The 21,349-nt window shown below is 34.1% G+C and overlaps 1 protein-coding gene across 3 annotated transcripts in view; it reads left to right on the top strand.

Annotated features, from left to right (window-relative positions):
* The window catches only part of srcin1b (SRC kinase signaling inhibitor 1b), a 44,090-nt gene that overhangs the window by 5,863 nt on the left and 16,878 nt on the right, over positions 1-21,349 (top strand). For 2 of the 3 annotated variants that reach the window (XM_052596039.1, XM_052596041.1), the window contains exons 2-5: positions 9,959-10,200; positions 14,617-14,640; positions 19,221-19,422; positions 20,549-20,874. In XM_052596039.1, coding sequence (XP_052451999.1) covers positions 10,009-10,200; positions 14,617-14,640; positions 19,221-19,422; positions 20,549-20,874 — 744 coding nt within the window. In that variant the 5' untranslated portion in view covers positions 9,959-10,008. Of the gene's footprint in view, positions 1-9,955; positions 10,201-14,616; positions 14,641-19,220; positions 19,423-20,548; positions 20,875-21,349 lie in introns of those variants that run through there. The other variant, XM_052596040.1, reaches the window with a different exon arrangement.

The raw sequence follows: 21,349 nt of genomic DNA, 5'->3' as shown, positions 1-21,349 counted from the left end.
TGATGTTGGACGGCTGCTGCTCTGATTTCACTCTGTTTCTCTGTGTCTAGTAAAATGAGAATATAGGAGTGTGTTTTTGAGTGAGTAATAGTATAACTAGCGTTGTTGCACTGGCATTTGAAGTCTTCAAGTGTTAGGTGGCAAATGTCTCTGATTTGACAGTCATTGTCAGTCCACAAAGAACAAAATCATGTTTTTAAGGTTTAATATTGACATTATGAACAACTTTGGATAATAATCACTGGGTTAGATTTTTCTCTGAGTTCTCTTGATCTGTGAAATAATTGTTGTATTATTTTTTAGGAAAGAAATTCTGGGCAAAAGATCCAAACCACGTGTGTTTTTTTTCTCCTCATAACTCTTCACAAAGACTGCTGCATCATGCTGAGTTTATTATTTTTTTGAACATGTATAAAGAAATGAATTGTATTTGGTAGCCTTTTATATGAGTTACTTGACCTCTGCCTGTCTATGACTGTTTTCAGACCTGTAGTTTGTGTTTTTTTTTTTTTTCCTGAAATAGAGACTAAGCTGTTACAATGCTGCATTTTCTTCTCTTTTTTTGGTTTTAACATTATTCAAATTGGACCAAAATTTCATAAAAGCATTTCTGAATTTCAAGATTGACAGACAATGGCTCTGAGTGCTAATTATCTTTCTGTTAATCATGAGAAAACTGGAATGCTAAATATATAATAGTTGCTAAAAAGCACTTTTAGAGCAAGAGACATGGCTATTGTGAATTATAATGAACTGTAGAATGTGGTCCAAAGATCCATCAGGAATACTCGTAGTTATCCAGTACTTGTAAGGATATTTCATGTTCATAGAGATATTTGGCTGGATATTTTTATGCTGAGTTGGATTTCATTCCCAACAGTGGAATCATTCATCTAAAAACCGATTCAGAGTGTTGCAACTAAATCATAAAAAAAACTACATCATAAGCAGTGTTGGGGAGTTACATGTACAGTAATGATGTTATGTAAAAACAGGACAGGCCTGGTTCTAGAGGGGGTTCTAGAGGGGGCTAAGCAATCAGTAGCACCCTCAGATAAAGCTGCAATAATAAGCATTTCATTGCAGATTTAGCAAACTGTCTAGTGCATTATGACTTGCGCTCTGGAGATTGATTTCTATTCAAACGTGGTTTTGCAGCGTTGAGCAGTGTAGCCAATCACAGCCAATCATCTATTGATTTCTTGAGAGCAACAGCCAATCAGAGGCATTTAAGTTTGAATCCACTCACCGCACAAATTGCCGGAGAGTGTTCAGGTATTGTGTTCAGCACTAATCATTTCATCATAACTGTATACTTATATTAGAAAGTCTTCCAGTTTTGTGGATATTTAGACAAAGACCAGTCACTGTTATTATTATATGATATGTTATAGTTACAGTCAGGTGGCTATAATTAATTACACAGGAAATTGAGAGGCTATTCAATATTTGACCACTGAATTTACAAAAAAATTCATTTCAATTTTAAGAAGTGTTATCTTAACATGTCAACACTGCATCAGCTACTGATAAAAACATTCATCTTCATTTGAATTCTCATACAGTGTGTTATTTAACCATAGCTTATGTCTTTCAAACACATTCAATTGTAAAATTCATGTTACTTCTTATTTATATGCAGGGATTCCCACATTTTTTGTTATATATTTGTAACCTTTTTAATATATTTTCTTTTTCTTTGTATTTATATATCAATATGATAAAACGATTGTCCTATTTAAATTAGTGCTGTCAAGTGATTAATCACGATTAATAACATCCAAAATAAAAGTTTTTGTTTACATAATACATGTATGTGTGCTGTGTATATTTATTATGTATATATATATATATATATATATATATATATATATATATATATATATATATATATATATACTCATACAGTATATATTTTGAAAATATTATGTACAGTATACATTCACATTCATACAATATATATTATATATAAATATATTTAATATAAAAACTAACATAACATTTTTATCTTAAATATATACATGCATGTGTGTGTATTTATATATGTAAACAAAAACGTTTATTTTGGATAAGATTAATCACGATTAATCATGATTAATCATTTAGCAGCTCTAATTTAAATCAATGTGATAAATGAGTTGGGTCAAAAGTAATCATAATGTAGTCTGATTATATTACCTAATATGTGTAATGTAAAGTATTATATTAATAACTACAGTTTTTGTCAAGTAATATGGAATCAGTAATGGATTACAATTAGAAAGTAATCTACCCAGCTCTGGTCTCTATGCGGTCTTCCTTCAGCCAATCCTGCATTGCTGGATTCAGGTTAATGTGCATGCATGTTTATCCAGATTTTGTCTTCTGGACATGTTTGTTATTCTTTCACGCATATGTTGGTTTTGACGTGCATATGCATGCAGACGGTTTTACATGCATGCTTACAAATAAAAGTGTTGCAGTTGCTGCAAGCAGCCATTAAATCTGCTTTTCATTATCGCTAGATGACACTGAGGTCAGTGTAGCATGTTTTACTGCTGATGAACCATGCAGATAGAATGGTTATTCATTTAAGACACGTCCTCCGACACCCGGCGGTGCTCCTCACGAGGGGACTGACCCTGAGAACGGCTACATTAGTATCAATCCTCAATCTCTAACCGTTTAGAGCCTCCTGTGGGCGGTCTGTCGCAAGGTCAAAGGTTAAACAGAACCCTGTCCCTGCCGAGAGACTCCTGAGAGACAGAGGGAGAGATGCTAATTAAAACGTAGTGGCGAGGGGTCAGATTTTGTGCCTCGTTTAAATCTACTGGTGTTAAAACTCGGTCCGCTGACGATTTTCGTGATACGGGTTTCTCCTCATGGCAAAATTAATTAACATTCAGCCGTTGCCGCGATGATTTAATGCTCATACTTATAATTAGATAGTTTCCTCGTTATTTTTCCAAAGCAACATGCCTGTTCGGTGTGTGCGTAATAAGTTGTGCGCTGGATAACAAGCAAAAGGAGTTGGAGTTTTATTCCACTTTAGACAGTGTGTGTTTATGTCCCGCTGGATTAATATCTAATCAGACGTTCACCTTCCAGCAGGTGTTTCATATACTCTGAGATATCAGCCTCAAGTTATGATTGCTTCTTCATTTCCTCCATGACATCATCACTTCAGTATCTTTAATTTGGGATCATGCATATCTTGTGCCCTAATTTCCTGTGAGGAACTTGTGAACTGCACTGCAAAGAGGGATTTTCTTCTTATTTTTGTCTTGTTTTAGTATATAAAAACTGAATTTTTGATTAGTAGAATACATTGCAAAAAACATTTTTTAAAGCGATTTTCTCAGTATTTAGATTTTTTTTTTTTTTTTTGAACCCTCAGATTCTAGATTTCCAAACAGTTGTATCTCGACCAGATATTGTCAAAAAATGACCCTTATGACTGGTTTTGTGGTCTAGGGTCACAGATATGAAGCAGCACTACTGTTTTCAGCATTGATCATAATCAGAAATGTTTCCTGAGCAGCAAATCAGCATTTCTAAAAGATCGTGTGACACTGAAGACTGGAGGAATGATGCTGAAAATTCAGCTTTGCATCACTGGAATAAATCAGATTTTTAAATATATACAAATAGATAAGTTATTTTAAATTGCAATAATATTTCACAGTATTATTGTTTTTACTGTATTCTAACAAATAAATGCAGCTTTGGTGAGCAGAAGATACTTCTTTAAATATTTTAACATTTTACTAATCACAGACTTTGAAGAGTAGGAAAGGAGGTGACTTGTGACCAGGTAAAGTGACCCATACTCTGAATTTGTGAAGTGCACACACGCAGCAATGAGTAGTGAAACACACACACACACACACACACACACACACTGGGGTGCAGATGTTATAACACCACAGTAAATTGCCGTCAAACAGTGTTAGGCTTCTCACATGTTCTCTGATTTTCTTTCATTTTCATTTTCTGGTTAGGGGGTCTTTAGATGAACTTCTCTATTACTGTGAGCTGCTGGACTGCTTATTGAAGTCCAGCACAGTCCAGACTGCTTTATTAAACACCTGTAGATGATGGATCTGCACTATGATATCATATTATTATACTCAGCATGAATAATCCTTATTATTGTCTCTTTCTTTCTTTCTTTCTATTGCTCGTTTGCTCACTCTATGGCACACAAACGGTGTGTACAGTGTCCATGACAGTGTTTAACAGCGAGGTCACCGTCACCATGAGTGATGACCTCTGTTGTGATGTCATAATCAGAAGCACTGGACACGCCCCCATAAGGTCAAGGATTCTATGCTCTAAGATTACAATCAGGCCTGAAACAGGACTAGTAAAGAAATCAAAACACAATATCATCTTTCTCATATTTTAATAATTACATTTGAGATATTTACTTTTAATTTGTTTATATACGTTCCTTCAGTTAAATTAACAAGCAAGTTGCCTAAATATTTGATTTCTTATTTTTTTCCCTGACTGATTATTTCCAGAAATATTATATTTATTATATTATATAATAATAATATGTTATATAATATTTTTTTTTATTCATTCATATAATTTCCCACCATTAAATAAGCAAAATTGATTTCTTTAATTGTAGTAGATGCATTATACAGATTTTTTTTATTAATTTGTATACTTTACTACAGTTAAATGAATAAGCAAGTTGTCTAAAAAAACTGATTCCAATAATTTAACATACAGATTATTTCCAAAATTATCATATTTTATCCCAATTCATTTATTTATTGTATTTATTTTTTCATTTTTTTTTAATTTGTATAATTTCTTAAGAGTTAAATTAATAATCAACTTGTCTGAATAATTAATTTCTTCAATTTTTAACTTATGCAATGAACAGATTATATACAAAAGTATTATATTATTGTACATTTATTTTTTATTATATTATCATTTTATTTCTTATATTTATTTAATTTTTCTATCCGTTTATTTAATTTCCTAAAGTTAAATTAATAAGACATTTATATTACGTAAATAAATGTTTTCTTAATTTGAAATGCCACTTATATAAACTAGTTTTTAATTTTATATATATATATATATATATATATATATATATATATATATATATATATATATATATATATATATATATATATATATATTTAGTTGTATATAATAAATGAATAAATCATTTTAAAATTTTGGAACATTTTGTATGAGCCCCAAAATCGTACCTGTGCTTCACTTTTTCCGTTATTGCTTTCATTATCTCTCATCTGTTTCTTTCTAACCAAGGACAGAGAATAAGCAAAGAGAGAACAGAACTAGCTTTCTAATAAACCTGTCATTAGCCATGCAAATATTGTGGCTCTGGTTATGTTATCTGCTAAATGCAAATGTAAAATTGCAAGCCCTGATTGGTTCTTTGAGGGCTCTGCTAGCTGCTGATTGGTTGTCACAACTGGTATTAAAATGAGCCTAAAGGTTAAAAGTGTGTAACCATTTAATGTTTAAATATTTGAATTCTTCGAATGAGTTTAAATGTTGTCCTGTTTTTAACATGTCTCTACCACTGCTGTGAATGTATGACTACCAATAATAATATTTATCTGAACATTGGCAGATGTTGGCAGGGCACAAGGGCTGATATACAGTAGGAGGCCTGTTTGGAAATAATTATTATCATTATGTTAGGTGCAGCCAGTGGCACAGAAATTACATACATCAGCTTTGATGGAGGGTTCTGGAGGCCATCAAGGTGTAATTGTTCCTGTCACTCCAGGTTTTTTTTTTTTTTTTATAGTTATAATACAGCTTGGTAAGAAATGTCTTGCTTTATGTATTATTTGATTGCATTTATTTCCCAATTACATCGCAAGTATCTCTTTTGCGATTGCTTATATTTGGAGTTTTTTTAATTATTATAAAAAATAAAAAAAGAGTTACTTTAACTGAAATAAAATTTAGATAAAAATAATTTTAGCTAGTTGTTAAGGCAACATATTTTTAATTAGTTTATCTTGATATACTAAAATTAAATATATAGACATATTTACAATTTAAAAAAAACTAATAAAAGTGACAAAAATGCAGCAAAAGGACTAAATATTTTATCTAAAACAAAAAATAAAAACCTTTCCAGAATATTAATAAAAACTGCTGTTTAACGGTATCTCGATGCTAAAATAACTAATTTCCTGCAGTTTATGCTTCAGACATGATTCATACTTTACATTCATGCATTTGCCAGGCACTTTTTCCAAAGCGTCTTAGACATTTTAAAAAATCAATTCATCACACACATTATCTTCAGAATGATGCAAAACTATAATTTTCTGCAAGTAGAACTCAACTTTAACCTGATGTATTGTTTGCTCTTAAACAAATATTTGTATTTAGATATTGTAATTTACTGCAGAAATGAATCACGTCACTCACAAAGAAATATGATATTGCGTTGAAAAACACAAGATGCAAGCAGTGGAATGAAAAACAAAAAAGCTGGTTAAAAGTTCAAGGAATCAAGAAGCAATCCCCGGCTTTGAGATTTCCAGAGGCAAGAACCACATTTTCTTCAAGGGGAACAAAAAACGAGTTTATTTAGCCTAGAATTAAGTTCTAATTGTACTTGTGTATTATACACTTCTGCAGCATTTACTGCCTAATAATACTGAGTAAGTGTCCTCTAGAGCAGGTGTGTTGTTTATTTGACTCCATCCCAGTCGTTGGTTTCTTCCAGAGCAACTCGCGTAATGAATAAATGATCTGTAATTAGCATTAAATGTTAAGTAGAGCTGTGTCTGGTTGTATTTGTGTGCTCACCTCACATTATTGTCACCGTCCTTGCCTTCTGGTGGGAAAAAGTGTGTTAGCCCAGCTGAGACTGTTTACACACTGACAGACATGACTTGTGTCCCTAGAAAGTTCAATGTGCTCTCAGCATCAGGCCGTATATAATGAGATGGAAGTGTATTTTTGAGTGCTAACTTTTCTACTTAAGCTGTCTACTTCATGATGTTATTTGCAGATTTTATTAGGCATCACGTCTCTTTAGAAGACTTGGAACATAGTGCACATGTTGTAAGGACTACTTGCTTTTTAGTGTATTAATTTCTTATAACTTGTGGCCATGATGATATTCAAATAGAATTTCATTGCTCTCATTGGTCAATTGTTGAAGTCTCCGCCCACTTGTCCATCTTCTGGTGTAGAGGAGGTTTATTGCTCTTGTTGTAGATCAGCATATGAAGGCATATGACTATCTGTGGATTAATCCACCGCTCTCTCTATCTGTATTTCCTCCTAGCAGTAATATATATGATAATATAATGTTTTTTCTTTGATCTGCCATTTCTTCTGTGGGTTTTGTTGTTTTGGGTGAATATATTTAATTCGAGCCTCTATTTTGGGCTCCACGGTGGTTATTGAGTCTCCACAACAGCTATAAAATAAATAAAAAATTATTATCCCTGATTCTGAGCTGTTTTGTTGCCAGTTTTTGTGACCAGATTTATTTTTTATTAAAAAAATTTAAGCTGCAAACTGGGACAAAAAGGGAAGGTAATATTTTATTTCTTTTTTATAATATTTATTAATAATATTTTTATTTAGGTAGCCTTTTTTATTATTTATTAAATTGTTTTGTTTTATTTATTTAGTAGGTTATTTATTTTAGTTTTATGTATTTATTTATTATTAATTGAATATGTTTGAATAATGTTTAATTACAATTTTAATAGGTTAGTTTTAAGCTATTTTCTTTTTTATTTAATTGTTTGTTTATATTTATTTTATTTATTTGTTTATTTTAGTTTTAGTATTTTTTGGTTATTTAGTTAGTTATTTAGTAAGTAGTTTATATATGTATTTTTAATAGTATTCACTTTTTCTATTAATTGCCTTTTAATTAATTAATTGATAAAAGTATTAGTTACTATAGTACTTCTGGCTTTTTTTGTTCCTTTATTATTATTAATATATATATATATATATATATATATATATATATGTGTGTGTGTGTGTGTGTGTGTAATTTATATATACATATACTTTATTATATAGTATAGTATAATAAATGTACACAGTACACACACTTATGTTATATAAACAAAAAATTGTGATTAATTGTTGCCCAGCACAACTTTATTTATATTTATTATTATTATTATTATTATTATTATTATTATTATTATTATTATTAATTAGAGTGCAATAAATAGTCCTTTGGTGTTCAAATAAAATGATTTATTATTACTTATTATTATTGCAAATAAATTTGTAGTTCTGATTTCCTTTTTTTTTTTAGCACTTATATTGTAGCTGTGTGATAATGAATGAGCAAGATGCATGACTCTTTGGTTGTATAATGTTTTTCTGTGTGCATGACATCATTCTCAGCATAATAATGTTATTGTGTGTGAGTCCAGAGGATGTATGGCTGTGTGTTTCTCAGTCTGACAGGTCAGACAGCTTCAGTGTTGGCTGACATGTGCTAGAGCTCACTGTGTTATATTTCCTCCAGCAAAACACACACGACTCATAATTCTCCGATCAGCACGCGGTTGCCAGGCATCTGCCTGTTTTATCATGTTCAACCTTTATCCCATCATCAGACAATTTCCGTCCCACCATCTCGCCGTCTTATCTTCATCCCTGATTTCCTCTTCCCTCCTTTAACACATCCGTTTCCCCTCCCGTTGGTTTTGAGAGATATGACTGTATCGTACACTGCTGTGTGAAAAAATCAGGGTTTAACTCTATGTGAATGTCACTGCACGGTTGCTTCATATATTACTGGGTCAGTTTTCTCTAACATTTTAGCTATAATAACTAATATTCACTAATGGAAGGAATATTATTATTATTGCTCATTCTTCAGGTTACTGGTTTGCTCAAACTCTGCTACATGATGCTGCTACAACACGAATGGACATGAAGCAATTATAATATTTGAGATTTCAAAGATGGAACCTTTTGACTTTTTGGGGGTGGATTTTCTTCCCTTACCTGGCAACAACATAGGAGTATTCGAAGAACCCTCAAACCTTAGCAAATGCTAAAAATAATTTATATTTATGATTTATACTTACATGACAAGATGCACAGCAGATTTTCTTTTCTAAAACTTAATTTAATAATAATCTGATTGTACCCATAAATGTCTGTACATAATACTAATATAGTATTTATTTATATTTTAAATACATTTTCATTTTTATTTTAGTTTTAGCAGTTTTTTGTATTTTATTTATTTATTTTTAGTACTTTAATTTAAACTTATTTTATTTCAGGTAGTTACCAAGCCATTTCATTAATTGATTTTATTTTTCGTATAATAATGTCCATGCATGCACCACTTATGCATGCACAGTTACTTGATTTTTTATTTAATTTTTTTTATAGTACGTTTACATAGTCCTGTGGTTAAATTATTTTTATTTATTTATTACTATTATTTTTATTATTAAAAATAGTTTTGTTGCTCTATGCTAAAAAATTTTACTCTAATATTTAATTTAATTAAAATTATGATTTTATTTAATTATTGCTTTATTTAATTTTTAACATTTTATTTCAGCTTTATTGCAATTACTGAAAATTATTTGTAAAAGTTTAATCATAGTAAAAAATAACAACACATCTCTAAATCCAAGTGGGTTATGAAAAGTGTGTACTTACAACTATACAGTAAGCCAGAACATCGAAACTAGGACACATCATCAAATTAGTCTTGGAAACACATCAGAGAAACCAGTCCTCATTTGTAGCACAAATAATATTAGCATAAAAACATTCACTAATACAAAATACATTGACAATAACATACCATCCAGTTACTTTAGACATCATATTTTACAATACACGGACTTAGGAAGCTCTAATACTAATCTTTCGAACCATATCGAACTGCTTCATCCAACATAACAGATATCCAGCTCTTGACCTTTTGCTATCCACTTTCTCCTCTCCACAGGTTTGTGAGGGAGAAGGAGCGAGGGAGAACTAGAAGATAAAGAGCTTGTGATGTTGCGTGGGGATGATGCCGAATATCAGCGCCGCTATCACACTCTGGGCAGTAACACACGCCGCCTCTCTAACCCCGACATGGAGGCCTACGCCAAGCTCCACAAGAGCGGAGACACGGAGCATCAGAGGAACAAATACCCTCCGCAGCACGCCGCCACGCTGGTCAACACCAACTGTGCACGGCAGCAGGTAACACACTGTGATCGTATGGGAGGTGCAGGATTGACTGATTCCACCCAGCTTAGAATAAATGTTCTGTTCTATATTTCTGTTCTTACATTATTATGTTTAAATATTGGAAAGGCCTTTGATTAGTGTTTTTCCGCCTGTCATGGTTTTTGTGTTCCTATCTCTGTCTGTCATACTTCCTCGCACCTCTAATTATCTCTTTCGTCATCCTCCTCCTCTTTGCAGTCATTCTTCTCTACTAACTCTTGAGAAGTCAATCATCACTATTGTTATTGTGTGTGTGTGTGTGTGTATTCACTGGGAAAAAATGGTGTAGAAACAATCTTCTTCTTAATTTTTAAAAAGAGTGAGTGTGGTATATATATATATATATATACACACACACACACACACACACACACACACACACATAGCAGTGTTACTTTAGTATTATATACTATTACAATTTTTACTAATATTTTTTGAATTAGCTTTTAATTTAAAATTTTCAGTTTTAGGTAAATTTTAATAATTGTATGTGCTTTTTGTCAGTTGTATTATTTGCTTTAGAATATTTCAATATCGTTTTACATTATTTTATTTTCAGTTTTTGTTAGTAATTATTTCACTTACATGTAGGTGCAAAGCAACATTTAAATAAAACCATCTAATATTTATATTTAAATATAGATATATTTATAGCTTAACTTTATTTCAATTTTACAAAATTGTTTTAAACAATTTTAAGGTTCGGTATTTTATTCATGTTCAATGAAATTTCACATACAAAATCCAATCATTATTTAAGTCATTACATAAACTTACAGTTAGTTACCAAAGCAATCTTTAAAAATGTAACTTAGTTTTCGTCTTATATTAACATTTTATTTCAGGAATGTTTCAATTAACAAAATTGTTTTTAATAGTTTCGATGTGCTTTCCCTTTACCATTATTTGGCGAGATTTTCGGACAAAACTGTCGTTCCAATAGGTGTTCCACATTACAATAAAAAAAAAATTGACAAATTTTGCTTATTGTCAAATTTGCGCACCTTTAGTTTTAGTTAAACATGAACAGTTACTGCTAACTGAGACTTGCACATCATTTCTCTTTTGTTATTTATATTGCTTCCTTTGTCCTCATTTATAAGTCATTTTGGATTAAAGCGTCTGCTAAATGTCTAGAGATAAACATTCTAAAATACCTTGGAAACCACATAGCGGCACCCTGGCAACCATCCACAACAGTCTAACATCATGACTGTGCAACTTTCAAACGGACTTTCTCCAAAATTCTAAATACAAATCTAGGTTATATTTTCAGGTATGTGCAAATCTATAATGTCATTTGTTCTTTTCTTTTAGCCATCCTTCTCTCTCTCTCATGATCAGTCCTCTCAGTTCTCTTTAGTCTCTTCCTTCCTCCTTGTATTTGCTGTGTATTTGCCCGTCTGGCTGCATCCGTCGTCTCCAAACACCACTGGAATGAGAAAGAGCGAGGGGAGTCTACCGTTACCATGGCGACCCAGCTCATGTAGGGAAATCAGTGATTTCACATAGCTAGCTGGCATACAGGGGACTGAGACCCAGAGCGAGGAAGAGCGCTGAAGGACAGAGACGTTCCCGTTTCACTTCCATAAAGTGACGTACAGTATCTGTGTCTGAAACGGGAGGAAATGTAGGGTGGGACTTGGATTTGTTCTTCAGGAGCTGGTTGGATCTTGCAATGTGAGCATTATGAATCCCAATGTGAGTTTGCAGTGGATTCTAAAGGGTTGTTTTCCTCCTCAAAAACCACACTTTTGAGGATTTTTACGGGGATGTGGAGGCTGAAGGTCAAGTATTTCCACGTATCCCAATGGTAATCATCTTAAAATCTGCTGTTGATTGGTTTTATTGCTTTTTACGTTTAATGTTAAAAGGTGTTCAATTACTATATCAATACTGACTATTAATATTCACTGAATGGTGACGTTCACAATGAGACCAGGAGTGTGTGTGTGTCTGCTGGGATTTCATGTCAGCTGTTAGCTTCAAGATTCAGGGAGTGACGAACTAAGGAAGCTATTATAGTCCATGGATGGAGAATCAGCAGCTGAGGAGCAGAGAACTAGAAGGAGAAATCGAGCCGACAATCGAACTAATTAATCAGTGATGGTCTCATCCCTTCATCAGTCTGAGGACATGAGAAATCCAGCGTGAACAGGCAGAGAGAGACTGAGAGAGCGCCTGACAGCTTGATGTATGATTGAGGATGTCTTCAGGTGCAAATAGTGTGTGTGTGTGTGTGTGTGAACAACATGTATTATGGTGGGACTGAATATATGGATGCTCTCAACCTGAAAGCATGACCATTCACATACTGTACCGTTTTACTTCTTTATTTTGGCATACTTCAGAATAAAAAAAGAGTATTCAACAGGATTTTTTGCAAGTAACATCTTTCCATCCGTTTCATGAATTGATTTGATTTGATTTTATAGTTTAAAACAGTTCCAATAAGTTCCAAGTTCAATGTAAAGGTGTAACCATTTATTTCGTTTTATAAAGTATTTAATTTAATGTAATTTAGTTGTTTGTTTAATTTAATAATTGTTATTATAATTTTTAAGCTTTTTGACATTTTTTCCATCTAGAATAATGCGCACTCATGAATCCTTCACAGTAAAATCAGGAATGTGTTTTAAAGGAAAGTGGAAAGGTTTTTTGAGCATTTGCATATAATTTTACTTCTGTATCTTAACATACTTTAAAAATAAAAATATTTAAGTTTTTTTTTTTTAACAACATGGCATCCATGCATTCTCAATTTCTTTTGACTACCTACTGTACAGTTAGTTCATAAACATATCCAAAGACTACCCATTTTAATTTAAATATGCAATTCTATTTTTACTTAAATATTAAATATTAAACACTATTATTAATATTTTGAGGCTTTTTTATATAAATCTAGAATAATGTGCACAGATTAATTATTCACAGATCAGTAATGTTTTATGAAAGTGAATAGGGACAATTTGGATTTCATGTTGAATTTAATGTATGTTAAATTGTAATGATGTTGTAGATGTCTGTGTCGTCATAGAAACAGTGTAGGTGGTTGTATGACATGCAAGTGTGGAAGCAGGTGTGGCCTGCCGCAGTGTCTGAGTTTGTGTGTGTGTGTGTGTGTGTTTGTGTAAGAAACACACACAAGAGAATGATGCCTGTGTGAGAGAGACATAAACAATGAGAGGCAGAGAGAAAGCCTGTACGATGAGAGGCAGGTGGGATTGCTTGTCATGCAGGTCAGGTCATCTCTGTTCTTCTTCATGTACTGAACTAACGTTACTGTAACTAAATCCCTTCTGCTACTGTATGTGTGTGTGTTCTGATGTGTGAATTAAGTGCTCTGACGCACACACTCCTGCTGGTCCTAGTGATTAGCTAAATAGTATCTCCAAACACAGTGAGCTACTTACCTACAGTAGACAGCATTTTAGGGCATGTTTGAACATTTAATAAGAACTACTGAACATGTCTGGGCAGAATATTTTGTAGGCAGTGTTTTGAGATTTACCAATATGAGAACTCAAAGAAATACTTCTCAGGCAGTATCTGGAGGTATCAAGGGTTGCATAACATCCAATCTATTAAGATATCTACTAAGGAGCGGAGATTTGCCCTTCCTATCACTGCCGATGATATCTTACAATCCTGTGTGTGATGGTTGATTGAATAGATTGTGGCATCTAAGTCCGTATGTTCGGCTGACGGTTTTATTTCTATTTGCTTGGTTATCTCTAAAGCTCACATGATTGGTTTTTAGATCAGACAATTGATGTTGTGGTGCCTTAAAAGCCTGAACCTAACCTTTTATACAAAAATGCTTTGTTAAGCCAATGGACTCAGATTTTTTGACACAATAACTTAATTTTCTGTGAAATGTGATTAAGGATATGCTTTTCTGTTGGCTTAAAAGCACCTGTCATTTACCGAATAGAGTTCAAGTATATCCATTTTTTTTCTTTCTTTTTTCCTCCATAGGTGTGATAACTTCTGTTCGGATTTTTGGGGGTTGTTATAATTTTTTTAATAAGTCTCTTATGCTGAACAAGGCTGCATTTTATTTATTTATTTAGTAATATTGTTCGATATTAATATGATCAATTTAGAATACTCTTATGTGTCACATGACTTTTAAATATGCTCATATGATACTTTTTCCCTGTTTGTAATTAATTTGAAATAGAAATCTTTTGCAGCATTAAAAATGTCTTTACTGTCACTTTTTGGATCAATTTAATGCATCCTTGCTCAATAAAAGTATCAATTTCTTTAAAGAAAAAACAAATATATATACATATATTGACCCCAAACATTTGAATGCTAATATATGTGTTTAAATGTATCTAAACCTGCATAACTCATTTTATCTCTCTCTTATTCTTATAGCAGCCACATTACTGGAGTTTTAAGGTAAGATGTTTTTTCCTCTCCAGATGTTTGTGCATGCATGTTTATCTGTGTTTCTGCATGTCTGTGTGGCTTAAATGATCCTTTTAGAAAACTTCATATGCAAAACATCACAATACATCAACACAGTGCAATCAAACTAAGAATGCATGACAAAAATTGAATGAAATGTATGAATACATTAGCTGTTAATGGTCTACTGTATGAATGGTGAAACGCTGCCTGTGCACAATGCCTCACAGGGAGCAACATTTAACATTAAAGGCGTTCAATGCGTTCTGAAGGTGCACACTGGGATAATCCAGCGGCTCCGTAGAAGCATTTATTATGGAAACTCTAAGGTGAATCATTTATTTATAGCCTCCATGCATTTCCTGGAAATCCACCTTCAAGACAAACTCCTACACAAGGTTCCAGTGCAATGACTCACCTCCATTGAAAATGCAGCCTACGACATCAGAGTCATCGAGGGGCTTCTGCAGGTCTTCAAGATGTGAGACGTGAGAGCAACCAGCCTGTATCCCCTAGGGGTGCTCAGGACACCTGTCTTTGGCACTGGGACAGTGCTGGAACTCCTCCAGAGCTGAGAGCTTTCACAGCAGGATCAGGAGAGAGAGAGGACAGGTGTTGAAGAACCCCACGGAGCATCCCGAGGCTGATTTGGTCAAGCTGTGCGCGGCCTTAATCGTCTTCTTTAACCCCCTGGAGAGCTGAACATGACAAACCTGAATTGTTACTGAGATCCTTTTGAGCAAGAAGCTTGCCCTCAGCTTTTCTTCCGGCCTGCTCTGTTCTTGCGTGCTGTACAAACCTTCGGATGAAAGATATGTTTCAGATGGAGAATAAGGTGATCAGAGTTGAAAAACTTTTTTTATGTTTTCTGCAAATGTAGATGTTGTAAGTGTAACTGTTTAGTTGATTAATACGTTTTATTTACTCACTGACAGGACCTTTAGAGAGCGTTTACAATTGTTTGCAAAGCAATCCATTATATGCTACAAACAAACAATGTTACTTTAATTGAACATTACCTTGAAACTTGAAACCAATAACGTGTCTTTTGATAATTGATGATAGTAGTCCTCTGCTCCATGGGTTGCCAGGTCTACTTTACCAAAACAGGCCCACCTGCCACAAAAAAATAGTCCAATCACGTTTCGGGGAAATTCGATTATCAAAATCGCTATCAATAAAAAAATTTAAAAAAGGAGTCAGCAGTGCAAAAGTAGCCCAGCTGCGTGGGAAACCATCAAACTGGCTACCCTCACAGTTCTTCACAGCTGAATTGGCGCCTATCTCGCAGTGTCCTTTGTTGGTAAAAATAATCATTACACATTTGCTTTGGTAAGGTGTTTTTTTTTTTTTTTTTTGCAATGTATTAGTATGAACATTTTGTAAAACGGGGACATTTGCAAAGACAGGAAACTAAAACCGCCTGGTTAAACAAGACTGGAAGCTCTTTGACAGCTTCTGGCATGTGGAAACGCATGGCTCGCCTTGGTGAAATTGGCCCCGTGTCTACCGATGAGCTCGCGGCACGCTGGACTACAAGAGAACCATCCAATGTGCAGAAACAGGGACATTCATCGCTGTTGGATTTCCTCACATGGGCATATTAGGTCTGAATATTAATAATGGATATCAATAATGAATAGATTATGTGAAAAATTCAGTAATTTATAATTAGTTGCCATTTAGACACTTCATACTGGGCGATTAAAAATGCATTTATAGCTGGGACAGTTCTGCCCTGAAGCATCCTGGAGTTAAGTGTCTCGCTCAAGGAGCCAGTTGCCGAGGCTCGACAGATTGCACTGTTGATCTCTGAATCCCTCTTCTCTAAATGGTTTCCTGTCCTCAAGTGTCCAATCCTGTTAAAGCTAAAAATCCCATAACATATTTTCCAAAGGAACCAGTGTTAGTCGGGGTTGCTTTAACTGGTAAGATATACAACTGTTTAAAGATTGTTGTTTTTTTATCTCTCTTATGCTCTAAAAAGTCTCTTATGGTCACTAAGGCTGCATTTATTTAATCAAAAACACTGTAAAAATATGGGATATTATTACAAGTTAAAATATCTTAAATTTACATTTATTCCTGTGATGCAAATCTGAATTTTCAGCATCATTGCTTCAGTGTCACATGATCCTTAAAAATCATTCTAACATGATGACTTGCTGCTCAGTGTTGAAAACAGTACCAATGCGTTGCTTAGTATTTTTGGGGAAACCATTATACTACTTCAGGGTTTTTTATTTATTTATTTGTGTGTGGATGCCCTGGGAGTAAGCAGATAAATATTACATTTTATTTTGGGGTGAACTATTCCTTTAAATCAAGTCTCAATAGTGCTGTGTAACATTGCCCAAGATGTCAGTCTTGGATTAACATTTTCCTCCTATGATCAATCGATCAGCAGCCTTTGACCGAGGCGAAGAATTCTGCATCTGTATGACAGCTGGATCAATATTACAAGGACTGAGTTCCCTAAACTTCCCAGTGGCACTACTGTATCTGTGAACCTGTGTTTCCAGGAAGAGTGGAGCTCTCAGATCAGTATGACGCACCAGAGCTGTAGCTGTCTGTGTGAGGTGTTCTCTCTACACGGAGCTGTCGCTGGAGACGCACACGACAAACCGCTCCAGTCAGAGGAGACTCATGGAAGATGCAGGCTGTCATGATGGGTTAAGAGATGCTAGATGACTGTGCACCTGGAGAGCCATCTCGTTTTTTGTCAGGAGCGCATGCTCTCAAATACTTTCAACGACATTGACATTTCTTGTCCATTTAATGAGATGAACATTTTATTGTCTTGACAGAGCTGTGTGTGTGTGTCAGGGTTATTATAGTTAAATAGTTAAGTTTAACTTGATGCACGAACACAACTGAAACTAAAACTTACGAGTTTTATTAAAATTTCATATAAATTAAAAATTACAAAAAAAAAAACTGTTTTTTTGTGTTAGGGTTATTATAGTTAACTAAAAGTTAAACCACATCTTAAATAAAATAAAAAAACATTTTTCAATATTAATGTGACGTAGTAAAATAACTAAAACTGCAATACAAATTCATAAAAAATCTATAAAACAAACAAATAAAACAACTTTAGGCCAATAAAAAACTGAATTATCATTAACTAAAAAAACATAAAAAAATTGATTTTAACCAAAATAAAATAAAATATTAAAAAGTATTGAAGTATGTGATCTCAGCTACAACATTTTTCATTGTAATAAAATAGCTAGAACTGAAATACAAATGAATAAAAAATTATATAGATCAAAAACTAAATGGTTTTTATAATTATAAAAAACACATAAAAACATAAAGTGCTTTTCAGCTAGCTACAAATTTTTTATTGAAATATGGTGAATAAAAACTTAAAAAAAGAAAAACTGATAGAAATTACAGAACCACACAACAATCACTAAAATTTGTAAATTAAAATGAATACATAATATATAAAAATTAACTAAAGTTAAAACATAAATGTATTTATATAACTCAGTAACAATAAATTTACACAAAAAATACACACTTTGCACACTCCCTTGTTGTTGTCAAGTCCAGTGTTTTAAGTGGCCCAAAAGAGGTGTCCATACTCTATTATAGTAAAAAAAGAAAATGTTTTTTTTTTAAACTGACTCAAATGATTCGCGAAGCAGCTGCTAACTCCCGATCTGATTCAAATGATTCGCATTCCCCAAACTGAATCAAATGATTCGCGAATCCGCTTTGAACTCCCGAACTGACTCAAATGATTCGCGAACCCGCTACGAACCCCCGAAATGATTCAAATGATTCGCGATCCCCAAACTGACTCAACTGATTCGCGAACCCGCTTTGAACTCCCGAACTGACTCAAATGATTCGCGAACCCACTTTGAACTCCCGAACTGACTCAAATGATTCGCAAACCCGCTACTAACTCCCGAACTGATTCAAATGATTCGCGAACCCTATACGAACTCTCGAATTGATTCAAATGATCCGCGAAGCCGCTCCGACCTCCCGAATTGATCCAAATGATTTGCGATCCCCAAACAGACTCAATGATTCGCGAACCCGATCCGAACTCTCGAATTGATTCAAATGATCTGCGAAGCAGCTCCGAACTCCCGAACTGATTCAAATGATTTGCGATTCTAAAATGATTCAAATGATTCAAAAACCATACTGACATTAAATTGGTTAACAATATTGTAACACTGTAAATTAAAAGCTAAATTGAAAGATCGACATGAATGTTAGGATGTCGTTTGTCTTCATTTGTCTTCAACGACAAGCAGCAGTCGAGCTGACACGATCATGTTATCAGCATGATTTGAGAATGTTTTAGTCTGCATGGGTTTCCTTTCACCACTTTGGAGACCCACACACACACATCCTAATTTTCCCTAGGCGCTATTTTGCCTTCCCATCACAGAGGTTTCATTACCCTTGCAAAACGGCTACTTCTGCAATACGGGTAATTAGAGAGCGTTCCCTCCCTCGATCCCTCACACACACACACACACACACACACACACACACACACACACACACACGCTGATCCGTCTGTCTCCGTGTGTCTCCTGCAGGCGCGGACTCCACGCGGCGCTGCCGGGCTCCAGCAGCAGTCACTGGGCGAGCAGGTTGGAGGGCGGGTGTGTTATGCGTCTGCGGAGAGTTTGGAAAGCATGGCCGATGCTGAGCTCCCGCTGGGCTTCAGTCGCTCTAACATCCTCAGACAGAGTCTTCCACTGGCACGATCACCCAGCCAGGCTAAACTGAGAGCGCCAGGTGAGACACATCAACACTTCTGTGGCATTTTCATTCTGCTTTAAGTGTTAGTCAAGCTTCCGTGCGCCAGTTCATTGATTTCTGCCATTTACCAAACTGAATGGGTTAAAAAAAATTTGTAAATGCGTACTTTACTTTTAAATACTTACTATTAGCTATTAATTAAATACTTACTGTTAGTATACTTACTGTTAGTAAGTATACTTGATACTTAAGTAAATACCTTTTTATTGTTTGTTAAGTTGTACCAGTCAAAAGTTTAGGGTTGTAAGAAGTCATGAACGCTGTCCTTGACTGCATTTATTTAATCAAAAATCCAGAAAAACTGAAATATTATGAAATATATTCTAATTTCAAATAACAGTTTTCTATCCGAATATTTTGTAAAATGGAATTTTGATGTAAAGCTAAATTTTAAGCATCATTACTGTAGTCTTCAATGTCACTTGATCCTTCAGAAATCATTCTAATATCCTGATTATAATGATCAATGTTGAAAACTGATTTCTGATTAATATTTTGTAGAAACTTTGCTTTTCTGGATTCTTTGATGAATACAATATTTCAGAAGAATGGCATTTATTTGAAAAAGAAAATTCTTTTTTTAGAATGATAAATATTCATACTGTCACCTTTGATCAGTTTAATGCATCTTTGCTGAAAACATATTTATAGAAATGTGTCATATTGAAATGCATCTACATTTTGTACATTTGTGTAGCTCAAACCTTACATTACTGAGCCAGCAATGTCATTGTCATGGGCTTGATTCCCAGAGAGTGCATGAACTGATAAAAATAGCTACTTTGAATGCAGTGTAAGTGAAGCATATACATAAATATAGATTTATTTCCCTGCATGACTCAATTATGCAGCTTAATTTCAATAAATGTGCTGGGGTTCTGGATGTTTTTACACTCTTAGCACTTACGCAACCATTCAGACTGAGTCTGACTAAATCAATTATATTCAGTTAGTTCTGGTTCACTGATTTGATTGGACAAGCAGCGTTCAATATTTTGTTTAGCTGCAAGAGAATGTTTCCCTGTTTGTATCACTCCATACCATTTTACTGTTTTATTGCATATCAAATATCAACTGAATAATTTTTTTTATGTCTTTCTAGCTGTGTTGTTCTTGCAGTTCGGTGACGAGACGCGGCGGGTGCACATCACTCATGAGCTGACCAGCATGGAGACGCTTCATGCCCTCATCGTGCACATGTTCCCTCAGAAACTGACCATGGGCGCGCTGCGTTCTCCCGGCACGGCTCTGCTCATCAAAGACGAGGCACGCAACATCTTCTACGAGCTGGAGGACCCTCGTGACATCCACGACCGGTGTCTCATCAAGATTTACTGCAGAGAGGCTCCGCTACGAGACACACACTACAATGCTCAACACATGGCCCACCCTGTACACCACACACACATCGCCAACGGAGACCTGCGGGTGAGTCAACACATAGCTGTGTGTGTAACACATTCAAGCATCTATTTTATGTCAAATACAACATCTCATTGTCAGTAACTAATAACAAAAAATACTATTCCAATTTTAAATAAATACTCATAAATTATTTACATTTTATAATAACAATAATACAATAATCAAATGGATTATGCTCTCTGGTTTATCACTTTAAATTGCACAGTAGTTCATGAATTCACTATAAATTGTAAAGTGTTTCATACTTTTTCTCTATAAATTATAATTTATGCAAAGATAAAACATGCTTTTTACTTTACAATAACATTTGTAAATGTTTCTTGAGCAGAAAATCATCATATTTGAATGATTTCTGAATATTCATGTCGCACTGAAGACTGGAGTAATGATGCTGAAAATACAGCTTTTGCCATAGCTGTCAACATTGAACATTGAAAATAAGGGACATTTCCCGGAATCCATCCCCAAAATAAGGGAT

The sequence above is a fragment of the Carassius gibelio genome, chromosome B24 (genome assembly GCF_023724105.1).
Source record: "Carassius gibelio isolate Cgi1373 ecotype wild population from Czech Republic chromosome B24, carGib1.2-hapl.c, whole genome shotgun sequence".
NCBI lineage: Eukaryota > Metazoa > Chordata > Actinopteri > Cypriniformes > Cyprinidae > Carassius > Carassius gibelio.
This window is presented reverse-complemented; position numbering and strand designations above follow the sequence as displayed.